At 39.7% G+C, this 13,091-nt stretch overlaps 1 protein-coding gene across 1 annotated transcript in view; it reads left to right on the top strand.

The window, feature by feature from the left end:
• OCA2 (OCA2 melanosomal transmembrane protein) overlaps positions 1 to 13,091 on the top strand; it is a 283,538-nt gene that overhangs the window by 124,418 nt on the left and 146,029 nt on the right. The window contains exon 14 of the mRNA XM_073327707.1: positions 2,798 to 2,930. Within this exon, the coding sequence (XP_073183808.1) occupies positions 2,798 to 2,930 (133 nt within the window). The remainder of the gene's footprint in view (positions 1 to 2,797; positions 2,931 to 13,091) is intronic.

Genomic DNA, 13,091 nt, shown 5'->3' with positions numbered 1-13,091 from the left:
TTGGCATGGCTGCTGCACACCCAGACCTGAAAAGCATCCACAGTGTTGAAGGGAGCTTGGAGCATCAGACTTTATGCTAAGTATGAAGAAGATAGCAACAGAAACTAACCAGTGGGGCTGTGTGTTGAATTGCCTGTCCTCTTCTCAAAAGAGTTAAAGAATAAGCAGGGTTGATGGGGGAAAGTTTTGGAGCTGAACAAACCCCTGAAATTCAGCCCAATTTCTGAAACACTCTGCGCAGCTTGAGTAGCAGCTGGGATGGAATACCAAGAAGAAGCAAATAATTTTCCTCTGGTGATATTGTGCACAAATCCTTACTCCTGAGACTTTTGTGTGTCAACTCTTGTGCCCTTGTACCTAGACTTGAATTTCAAAGAGTATACATTGACACTATCCCTTCAAAATAAGTATCTGTATGTACAGTGCCAACTCAATTCAATCTCTTTCAGTTGTCAATCAAACTTGAGAGCGGCTTATCAACTTCAGCATTTTATTTTTTCGCTGATTGCTACGCTTTCCTTTTTCACGTAGGAATTTAATTTTGGGGGTTTCATATAGAGGTATTTCTTGTACTGTGTTTTTCTGTTGAGACATTTCTGCATTGTTACAATTGATAACAAAACTTTTCAGCACTGGTGCAGAGATCCAAGACCTAGAGATGTAAGAAACTTTGTAAATCGAAGTCTAAGGCCTGGTCTCTGAGCTACCATATTCTTTATCTTTGCCAGGTTCCCATAACACATGACTCTGGTCTAATCCAATCATCAGAAATAAAGGTGTTTTCTGTGCTTTTTAGGTCCCCCTTTCTCCTTGTCATTTCAAAAGTAGCAAATAATCGAAGTGCCTTTAACTCTGACTATCTCTATTGAGAACTCCTATCAACAGGATCCACCTTAGTGCTATCTTTCTTTCCACTGAGATAGATAAATTGCTGTCAGCACTATGAAAAGTCTTAAGTGCATCACATTCTGAGAGTCAGTTGAAAACTGAAAGAATTGGACTTATTTCAGTAGCTCTTGGTTATAGTCTGATCATCTCTCCTGTTTTACTCCTCATCCAACTGTGTCCCAGTCATTGTATTATCCTGGGAATGAGGCTTTTTGGTTTGTGCAGCCTCAAAGTTCTTACAATTCAATCCCAGTCATACTCCTTCATCTCTTCAGATTATATAGGAATCCTGCAAACCTTCTAGATTAGACTGTGTAGAAACAATTACTGCTTCTTCATATCTCTCGAATCATGGTTCATGTGGCAGCATTTTCTGTCTTTTTTTGTGGTCCATATCTTTAAAGAAAGAGGCCCTTATGCAAACATTTGTGTAGTTAGGCCCATTTTCATGCAAAATGTCTGTTATTATGTAAATATATGCAGGACAGTATGTCTGTTTTTGTGAGCGGATGTTGAAAGATCTGGCCCTGAAAGTCTTTGTTTGCTCACATGGCTCTTGGTAGGTCTCTTAAAAGTTTGTAGATTGATTCCTTCATAATGTTCTCTCTTTCAGCTTTGAAACTTAATTGATGCCTGGTAACTATCCAGACCATCCTTTATGAGCATTTACAGGATTGACTTGTACAATCTATTCTGAAAAGATGGAAGGAGTTGGGTGGGAGGGCTTCTGTCTTGTTTGCTCTGGATGTTTCCACATCATATATACTTGAGCTGAGAGCTTTCCCCATAGATGCTCTCAACAGGGAGTATGGTGCAGCCTAACAGTATGTATTTCAGGTAGCAAGTCCAAGCTGTCTTAAAATTCAGGTTGTAAACAGCCCCTGATTCTGCATGGAAATGTTATTGCTATATTATTTGCATTACAACAGCAGCAAGATGCTTTAACTGAGGCTGAGGCACAGAACGATTAAATGACTTCTTAAAGTCACACAGTGGGAGAGATGGGAATTGAACCCAGATCTCTTGGGTGGTAGTGCCTTAATAAATAATAAAAAAAACCTTCCTCCCAAATCTGGCTCAGTGCGGATTCCCTGTTGAGAGAACTCCTGTTGTCTGGATACTGGAGGAAACCTTGCTATCAATATATCTCGAATATCTAGAGTTGAAACTCTTTGTCATTAGGACCTCTATTAAAATTAAAGCAATGTAATATAAATAGGGGACAAATCTTGATTTTTTTGTTTTGGTAAGAAATAACGGGTGAGGTTTTCAGAAGCACTCTGCATTGGCTCAACTCTCCTTCCATTTAAGTCTTTGGAGTTTTACCTTTGACTTTAATGGGAGCAGAGCTAGATCAACACTAAGCACTTTGGAAAATCCCACCCCAAATATTGAACATTACATTATATATATATATATATATATTTGAATTCTGGTTTTGACTCTGTTCCAAGCCTCCGTCCTACAGGAAGTATAAAGGAACACAAATACTAAATTGAAGAAAAAATATTGCAAAATGTGTTCTAAGTGCTCGATAATGCTTTTGCCGTAATAGCATATGGTAGAATTTGAGACAAGTCTTGGTTTGAGTAAAAGGGATGGAAAAGCTCATATTGTCATCAGTGGAGTTAGGAACTGGTAATTAGTGTGTAAATATATAAGAACTATTTTGATACTGTGAAATTTAATGGAATATTTTTGAGTTGGTTTGGTTGGCATGAAATTTATTTAATAATAATTTCACTGAGACTGGGGAAGCACAAAATATGCTATGCTTGGAAATTACCTCTTGTATGCTTTGTGACATGTATATAATCACTGAATTGTAAATTACATAATAACAAATACTTTTTCAGGTAATGTAGGAAAATAACTGATTTGTAATTTATAATTGCATTTTTACTCCTAGGGATTGGATTTTGCAGCATTTACAGGACATATGTTTGTTGGAATTTGTCTTGTTCTTCTGGTCTCCTTTCCTTTCCTCCGACTCCTTTACTGGAACAAAAAGCTTTACAACAAGGAGCCAAGTGAGATTGTTGGTGAGTTAGAGCATGAAATCATATTTTTATAGCCATTGAGTTGGATAATGTTTAAAATTAAATGAATGCTCTGTGCCATAATGTTGTGTGTATGAAGACAGATTAGGCCTCATTCTATCTCTGAATGTCAGTATTTTACTAATAGTTTGGTTTGGGTTGTTTCTTATTTTGCAATTAATGATTTTCCTGACACTACTGCTTTTAGTTATGTGTTAAGATTTATGTACATACTGAAGGTGTGCAGCAAACTATATGAAATATGCAACCACAGTAAATAAATATTATGCTAATTATATCACCTGAAACTAATGAAGCATTTTTCATTATGCTGAGACGCATAATCAAAACAGACTTATCAGCAATTTTAAAAGTCATTGTTATGCATTTTGTTTTTGGTCGTTATGGTTGTAGGAGGTGTGACCCTGGGAAGAATTCTAAAATAATCTAAACTTCTCAAGATAACATTTGTGCAGGGCTCTCACTCATGGCCTTTTGTTCTACAAGTTCCTTGGAACTTCCCAAGGTCTAAAGGTTTTTGGTCCCAAGAGCAGCTGTCGTGGGTTGGGGCTTGAGCTACATTTGTCATCCTCCCACTGGTAGTTGTACCGTATAGTGGTCTAAATATTGCTTTTGGAAGCTTCCAGATAGTTCTTTCTTGTCTGCAGTCAGAAAAGGAGTTTACTGTAGGAACTTTGTCTCCATCTTGCTGTTTGGCTGTTCATCCCAAAAGAGACAGGAATTGGAAGGTTGTCGTCTTCTGGTGTGGCCATTCCTATCTCCCAATCAGGTCCAGTCCTTTTAATTTGTCTTTTAGTTTGCTGACCTTACTGACTTTTGTTTCAATGTTTTCAAAGCCTTAGTCATTGCTCTAAGGCTTTAATTTGACTACTGTAATCCCCACTCCAGTAGGGTTGCTGCTACTAATTTTGAGTCTTGCCTTTTGGGCAGGCCTCATTGCTGCATCTTTTCACTAAATGGTTGGTGACAGTCATAGCCTACCCTGCTCATCATGGGAGTGGAAGGTTCAGCTTACTAGGCTGATCAAAGACACCAGTGGGGTGACAGAATCACTAAGTTTAAATAATAATTTACCCAATTCCCAACTTGTTCTGAGTAGACAATTGAAGTGTATACAGGATAGGTGGGCTGAGACCTCCATTATTACTGCTGTTAGGGAGGATCTAGAACTCTAAGAGTGTAAGAAGTTCCCATCTGTCTTGCACAAGAATAAGAATCTTGCATGGATAAGCTCTTCAGAGAAAAATAATTACAAGGTGAGTAATTATCTCTCTTTATGGAGGGGAGAGTGAAGCCCCATAACTTTAAACTCCATTGTAATTTTGTATAATTATAAAAGATTATTACCTTTCTTTGCCTACTGGGAGCATATTATTATAATCTTTGGTATCCAGAAATTTTTTCATAACCTACCTGTTTGTTATTTGAAATGAAATTAGTTTGCTTTAATGAATTTCTTTTCTAATTAAAGTGATAGATTTCGTGGATATTTTATTGTATAACTGGAGTTGTTATATAGTAATATTTTGTTTAAAATGCCATTCTGCAAGGAGTCCCTGTGACGGGGTGTATTGGGCCCATTGAGGTCCCCTGCTGGAGGCCTTGTGGTCCTACCACATCCTGCCCTAGAAAAGGAGCAGTAAAGGTGGGTCCGCCAGGCCTGCCTAGAAAGGCTGCAGGGAAGAATCAGAGCCCATCAGTCTCAGTTAAAGGAAGCTACAAAGTCTGAGCAGGTCAGTTGCTGGTTGGGACCAGAAGAGTGAGGAAGGACTGCAACGCTGTGAAATTCTCCAGGCAAGGAGGCCTGGGAGAGACCCTGCTCAAGCAGGGAACAGACAGAACCTGAGGACTGTAACTGTAAGGCAATGTGGGTGAAGGCGATGGGACAGAGTGGGAAGCAGCCTGGGGAATCCAGTAGCAGCAACTATTAAGAAAAGCAGCACATGGCTGATATTTGCAGGGTCCCTGGGTTGGGACCTGGAGTAGTGGGTGGGCCCGGGTCCCCCAACTGGTGAAGTAGCCAAAGCCCTGAGAAGGGGACACGTTTCATGTAGAAGCCCAAGCATAGGGCTGGAATATAAAGGGCTCAAGGACAGGGCTGAAGACCCTGCAGAGGGCCAACCGTTTGTTGAACTTTACCAGCGGAAGGGGACTGAAGTGAAGGAGTGACCTGTTGGAGCCCGGGGCAATAAGAAGGTGAAGAGTCTCCAGGGAGAAAGCTCTGGGGACACTGCTGTATGTCAGGGCAGGCACGGACTTAAAGCTGGAAGGAGGTGAGGACTGAGCCCAGAGACCAGGTGAAAGACTTGAACAAAGGCACAGGGATAGGCCCTGCTGGACCTTTTATCTTGGAAGGGGTTCATCCATTTTTGATTTTGTGTGACTTAGCCATATTTAGATCATATTTATCCCTAAAAATGTGAAGTTATTTTTGTGATCTTTCTTTAATAGAAAATTGCCTTTTTATGGTTTTAACTTTTACATTGTGTTTGAGTATTTTATAGAAATCAGTTGTGTATAGTCACATTACTGATTAACGTGAATAGTACATTCATTCATGAATATTATATTTAGCCAATAAAGTGTTGCAAAGCTTTAAGAAACGGGCATATTTTGCCTCAAATTAGCCTCCTTATTTATAATCCCTGTTACTCAGCCTAGTATATTCAGAAATTATAATCAGTGTACTATGTGCTTTCCCCATAATCAGCAGCTATTCCATTTCTGAGAAGCTAATCAGTAGCTACTCAATTAAATCAAATGCTAAAGCACTATTTCTACTGAAATTTTCTGTGAAATGGGAAGAGAAGATGATAAACACAGATTTCATTAAAAGGTAGCTGCAGTAATTTGGCTTTGGAGAAGCAACAGAATATGTTCAAGATGTCTTAATGAGTCCTTTCCATCTCTAATTGCCATGATTCTGTGATAACTTGAAATGTATTGTTTGAAGCAGCTCTTTTAATCAACTAAATATCTGCCATTTTACTCTCTGATTAGTAATCAAACAGTCTTTGAAGTTATAGGAAATGGCACTGATATGCTGTTCTTCACTGATTTTTATTGTCTGTTATATACTTTAAGTATCTTCTGTTGTTTTTGGCTACTTAGATTAGTCAGCTCTGAGTGGGGTACTAAAAGCAGATTGACTCTGATTTTAAGAAGTGGCAATTCTGTTTATTTGAGGAGAATATTGACATTTTATTTTCAGCATTGTGTGTTACCTGTCACTTTTTAAATCCTGGCATCATTTGAGGGCTGTAAAACCCAAGCAAGCTTGTGCTCTCCCCATAATATGGCTTACCATTATGTGGCTTGCTAATCTTGAAACAGACATAATGATACAAAAAAAAATTTTAAAAAGGAGAAACAAACATAAATAGAAACAAACAAATAGAACTTTAGTATCTCTGTTATGGTTACAAGGTGAACTGCACCTTAGATCCCTGTTAGCACTTCTTGAGTGCACCCCTTGGGTGATAGGCTTGGCTTCCTCCATCTCTCCGTAGGTGGAACCATGTGGTCCAACCACTCTTAGACTGGGTCTCTGGGCTGCAACCCCCCTGTTTACCAATTGTGTTAATGTGACAGGCCCAACTAGGTGTGGTATCTGTCAGCCCATTCTCTCCAGTGACCTGTGGCCAGCAGGGTGGTTAAAGTGACTCAAAAATGGCTTCTTCCAAACAAAGCATTATTTATTCATCCCCCAAAGGTACCAAGCACATAGAGCAAAGGATAAAAAGAGTAAAGGTTTATATACACATGTCCCCTTTTATTTAACCTTTAATCTTTCCTTAAAAGCGTTTGTGCATTTCAACCAGCCCAGTTACCTTCACCAAACTGCCCCTGCTGGTTTCTGCCTCTCTCTGTCTCTGTCTCCTTGCAAGCCAGTCAGCTTTCACTGAGAGTCCGGGCACTCGGGGTATGTCTACGCTGCAATTAAAAACCTGTGGATGGCCCATGCTAGGTGACTTGGGCTCGGGCTAACGCTCTGTTTAACTGTGGTATAAACGTCTGGGCTTGGGCTGGAGCCCAGGCTCTAGGACCCTGCAAAGTGGGAGGGTCCCAGAGCTTGGCTGCAGCCGGAGTCTGAACACATCTGTACTTCAATTAAACAGCCCCTTAGCCGAAGCCCTGTGGGGCTTACTTAGCTGGCATGGACCAGCCATGGGTGTCTAACTGCAGTGTCGACATACCCTCAGTCAACCCCACCCTTTTCTGGGCCTGGTGTTCTCTAATGTTTAGAATTCTCTTTATCCTGGCCTTAGCCTTGGGAAGAGTAAACCATTCTCAGCTTGGCTGGAGCCAGGTAGAGGATATTGCCCAATAAACATCTTCCCCATGGTTTTCTCCAGGACTATTGCTGTGTCATTGTTTTGCCTTTCCTGCTTGGTTTCTTTAACCATCCCTTTTTATATAACTCCATAGCTAGTAACAAGTCAAACATATAGAGGCAAATTCATCACAACTAATACAGATATTTCCCAGTTTGTTTCAATCCCGAGTAGGTGTGGGGGTAGAGGGGAGGGGGGGAAATGTATTGTAGAAACCTGGGAAAATAATGTTTAATTCCCCATTTCCATGAGGAAAAAATGTTGAAGAAATGTCTTCTATATCCTAATGAGGTACTGAAGAAAAAGTTGAAAATACATAAAACCTAAATGAAGTGCCTATGCATTTCCCAGAAACTTGGGTATTCTAAGAACAAAGGACCAAGTACAAAAAGTTCAGGGCAAGAGTTGAGAAACAGTCTACAAAAAAGGCATTTGCATAGCTCAGGATGAATAAGAGATCTTTACCCAGTTTCAGTTTGTCACCTGGGACCTGGTTTCTTTAATCTGTCTTTCTTTAGTGGAGAAGAATTAAAGGAATTTCACACTCCCCTAAAAGAGAAATAGGATTAGGTGGTGTGGTCAGAGGGTGTGAAAGATGTTCCCTAAAAGAATATGAATAGGGCAAACAATGGTATATGCCAGTAGGAGGAAATAATATTGTTATTCCTCTCAGACAGAATTTTCTGTTGTAAAATCAAAGGCCTGTCTTAAAATCATTGTTATTCCCTTGAGGATTAATGACACATTTTTCCCCATTAAGTACTGCCTTTTACCAGAGGCTTACAGCCACTTAGCAGCTAGTGTTCAGATCTCAGGATTTATGAAGTTCTTTATCACAAAGGCAGTGGGTTATATACAATATTGTGGAGCTGTTACTCCCCTTACTGACTGCTGCAGAGGCAGACTTTCCTCTAAGAGGACCCCTAATTTGGGGAGATATAGCCCTCCAATTTTCTTGTGTTGTTTCATCCAAATTCTGACGATCACTTACTCAAGAAAACAACTATTAAATCAAGAGCGTCAGATGCCAGTTGTGGGGCCATGTGCTGTCCAATTGATATACTTATCCAGCACACATGTCAATTTAACAATACACTGTAGTCTAGCCCACTAGCAACAGAGGAAACGGTGCTGCAGTGGCATCCCACTTTGCACACGGAACCAGGAGAGCACAGGGGAATTGTCTAGGATCATGTGATTGTAGTCATGTGTAAAGAATTTGGTATAAAGAGAAAGTGATGTAATCTGCTTCAGCATGAAGTGCAGAAGCATAGAAATAGACTGGTATGCTAGTCAGCCTCCCTCCCCAATGTGAAGTGCTACTGCATTCTCTGCAGTGATCAGAAAAAGGGTGAAAGGGGAGAGGAGAAAAAAGGCACAAAACCTAGAGGTAGAAGAGTATCAAAGTGTAGAAAACAAAAGGAGAGAAAGTAGTGGGGGAGGCAGAAAAGAGAAAGGGAGGGACAATACAGCTACCGAAAAAAGAGGAGAGAAGAAAAGAAACAGAAAATCTTATTTAGTCCTCACTGAGCAATACCTTTATCACCTCTTTGGTATAGATCCTTCCAGTATCTGAATAGTGTTGTTATAGCAAAAATAATATCATTGTACTGTACATCATTTGTAAAATACAGAATGTTGTCAACTTTGTACTGTAATTTTAAAAGAATACATGCAATCTTTCTATGCTCAAATTAAAATGTTCTTTTAATACTTTTTCCCTTGAACTTGTATTTTATTTTTTCCTACTACTAAACAATCTAACTATCCTCTTACATTCCATTCCTTCTAGTATGCTGTATAGGAATTCCAGACTAATTAAAATTGAAGAGGTTTAGAGGTTTCAAAATTCACACTTTCCTGAGTGCCACAGAGACAAGCATTTGCATCCTTTCTCTGCAGGAAGGCTTAGAGGGAATTGTGGGCCAGGGAGGGGGCATGGTCAATGCTAGCTGTTTGTTGTCTGGGTCCCCTGTATAGTAGAAATACAGCATTTCTGTTTAATTTTGTGTTCCATTCTCCTGAGTAAGGGGTCAATGGTTTAGACTCTTAGGGCCTGATGCACAGTCCATTGAAGGCAATGGAAGGCTTTTAATGGACTCCAGTGGATTTTTGGGTCAAGTCCTTAAGAAACTGGACATGTGTTAAACCTCAAAGAGAAATTTTAGGGATCTGTCATTAGATAACAGACATTCACAAAAGACATTTTGTTTTTAACTTGTCCCAGCATTTCTGCCTGTCGTTTTACTCTCTCTAAAGAGGATATTTGGATAGCTACAATAGTAGATTTGCCTTGAACATTACATTTCTGATGGTAAAAATATTAAGTTGCTATCTCTTTCACTTGCAAAGGTACCCTTAAAAATATAAACCAGTGTAAATGGCTGTAAACTGATCACTAGGGTTGTAACCTTGACAGTGATTTTTGCTAAAGCTCACAGGTTATTCGTGCTTCCTCAGAGCCCCCAAAAACTGAGATTCCCTGCTTTCGACGACACTTAGTTATCTGCTTTATTTATAAAAATTGAGATTGTATTAATGCTTATTCATGCTAAAGCACAGTGGGGTATTATCACAGGGGGGCAAGAGTTAGAAGTACTTTATGGGAGAACAAGCAAGGTGACAGTCTTTTCTTTAATGTGGTTGAGAGTGGACTGGTGGCAAAGTGTTCTACAGACCTGGCAAAAAACTGTCTAGCTTTTTATGGTATCAGTGAATTCCTCTAAAACTCCTGACTTTCTGTACAATTTCCAGATTTCATCTGCTTTAGTTGTTGGCTACTTCTGCTGATCTTGAATCATAATTGGATCTACTGGGGTTCTTTAAAAATAGATCTTGTTTTGACAGATGTATATTTAGAGATTATATTTTGACAATAATAGTATTTAGTACTAATGTAGGATCCTTCATCTTGAAAGTGCTTTCCAAAAGGTAACATTCTCTTAACACTCCCATGAAGTCGGTAATATTCCTATCTGTTTTACGGATTCTGAATAAATGCTACTTACCAATGTTTCCTTCAATCCCTGGATAAACCAGTAATTTTATTTAATGATAAATTGTTAACAAATGCTGCATTTTGCGTACATTAATCACATACAGTCTAGAATGTTGTATGGGAAAATAGAATATAAAAATTAAGGGTACCAAGTATCAGAGGGGTAGCTGTATTAGTCTGTATCCACAAAAACAATGAGGAGTCCACTGGCACCTTAAAGACTAACAGATTTAGTAGGGCATAAGCATGCATGGGTAAAAAACCCATTTCTTCAGATGCATGGAGTGAAAATGACAGAAATAGGCATAAATATATATTGGCACATGAAGAGAAGGGAGTTACTTTACAAGGGGAGAACCAATGCTGAAGGCCAATTTAGGCAGGGTGTATGTGGAAGTCCTTGACTAGTTTCCATAGGCAGGTAAGGTCTGGAACACAGTGACTTTGCTGTGAATGGAAAGGCCATGTAGGGGGATTTCATATCTTCCTGAATGCCGCAGGACCAAGCTTCTGTATCCTTTCTCCATGGCCAAGCTGGAGGCATGCTCTGTGGGCATACCACCTGTAAGGATTCATTGGCCAAACACCCTGAGCAGGATGGATGCTGTTACTGATTACGTCGGAGGATTCAGTTTCTCATCCTTGCTCATGTTAATCTGACCACATTTGTTCATTACCAGGGTGTGGCAGGGGAGACAGTTATGCAATGTTAAATTCGTGGAGTTTTCCCCATAATAGAGAGTGGGTTACCTCCCTCCTTTTAAAAGGCAGGGTGTTTTGATCCTGGGGCCTATTTGTTCCTGTGACTCCCCACCAGCTCTGAAATCCCCTATCTCAAAGGTTATCAACCCTTTTCTTTCTCAGGCCCCCCTCAACATGCTATAAAAACTCCACACCCCACTTGTGCCACAATAACTGGTTTTCTGCATATAAAAGTTAGGGCCGGTGTTAGGGGATAGCAAGCAGGGCAATTGCTTGGGAGGCCCATGCCACAGGAGCCCCCATGAAGCTACATTGCTCAGGCTCCAGCATAAGTCCCGGGTGGTGGGGCTCAGGGACCTGGGCTTCAGCCCCATGCAGTGGGACTTCAGCTTTCTACCCTGGCCCAAGCGAGTCTAATGCTGGCCCTGCTTGGAGGCCCCCCTGAAACCTGCTCAAGGCCCTCTAGGGGGCCCCCGGACATCTGGTTGAGAACCACTGCTCTATCTCATTTCCATCTGCCTTGAAGTGTGGCTGTAATGGAGCCAAGCTACCATGAACTCCCCCTGTCTTGCAGCCACTGAGACTTCTTCCTTAACTAGGTTCCAGAGAGCAGAAGGGCTCCCCTTGTATCACATGGGAACGAGTACTTAAGTCCAGAGTTACAAAGGCATTTAGGCACTGAAAGATGCAGATAGATGACTAGTGAGATTTTTCAAAAGTGCCTAAGTCAAGTAGGAGCCCTACAATAGACAACTAACCTGCTTAGGTGCTTTTGAAAATCCCGCTAGGCAGCTCTCTGCATGTTGAGGCACTTAAATACCTTTGTGAATTTATCCGTAACTTGTTGAATGTCCTCAGCTGGATGGTGGTATGGGTGAGGGATCCAAAAGACAAGTAGTGTGCTATGAAATCCAAGATGTCCAGTGTAATCATTTAGCATGAAAGATTATGCAAAGAATAATGTTTAATGAAAGGAATATTACTAGGCATATTAAACATTCTGCTCCAAACATGTATTAGCATTGCTAAACCATTTTAATTTTCCAACTGAATTACTAAGGTTGTTGCCAATACTTGCAGTAGTGTTGAGAATGTCCTGAGATATGAGAAGTTCATATCTTTCTGGCATATACTGCAGTGTGTCTTTTAACCAGTTGTGGTCCTTTAACTTTTTTAGGAAACAGATAATATTTTGGTTCCTTAAGTCTTATATATTCCTTTTTATATCAAGTTCCAAGTTCCATCATGGGCATATTTTCGTGTTTTGAAAAATGGCAGAAAAGGTCTGTTTTTCTTCAAGTCTTTAACATTTAATTTTATTATAATCGTGGATAAAAATATAGTAATTTACATTAAATAGACCTGAGATTGTTTGTTCTCTGTTTGAAATTCTTGAATGCTTTCTTACTGCTACTTTAAAGTTGTGAGAATCCCTTGGGGAGAGAAAAAAGAAGATCAAGTATTCTCCAGTTTTCTGGAAACAAAATTGTATCCTAATATTGTGTAATAAGGGAAATATGTAATTTGCCTCTTATTTATGAAAATTTTATTTAAATTGAAAGGTTTCTAGTTAGGAGAACTAATGGTGCACTGATCAGGAATCACCTAAGCTACTTTATGCAGATGCAGAAGTATACTGCAATATCTTTATGTAGCTATAGAGCAAGAGTTTACACTTTTATCGTATTCCTTTCCCAGAGGGGGAACCTACAAAAACAAAATCCTAGTTGAGAGATGAAAAATCAAGAAGTGATTGCTTTTATATACCTATCTCTTGTTCCCATGGCATTAATAACCCTGATTACTGAGTGCATCCCTAAATGAACAAAGAGATATTTATGTCAGTCAGCAGGGCCTGGACTTGATTTAACTTTCTGTGGTTATATTGTGGGAAGATTGACACAGAAGCCCATTGGTGGTTCATTACTTTGTGTCAATAATTCTTGTCAAACCTGACATAATTACTACACTTAACACACTGTTTTCATAATATATACCCAAAAGGTGGCATGTAATGTATCATTGGGAAACAAATAGCTCATTGATCATTAATATTTTTGCATGATGTGGGTATGGGGTGTGTACAAAGTTATGGATATACGTTAGAAT

Source organism: Lepidochelys kempii, chromosome 1 (assembly GCF_965140265.1).
Source record: "Lepidochelys kempii isolate rLepKem1 chromosome 1, rLepKem1.hap2, whole genome shotgun sequence".
Classification (NCBI taxonomy): domain Eukaryota; kingdom Metazoa; phylum Chordata; order Testudines; family Cheloniidae; genus Lepidochelys; species Lepidochelys kempii.
The sequence above is the reverse complement of the archived record's forward strand: the minus strand, read 5'-3'. Positions and strand labels throughout refer to the sequence as shown.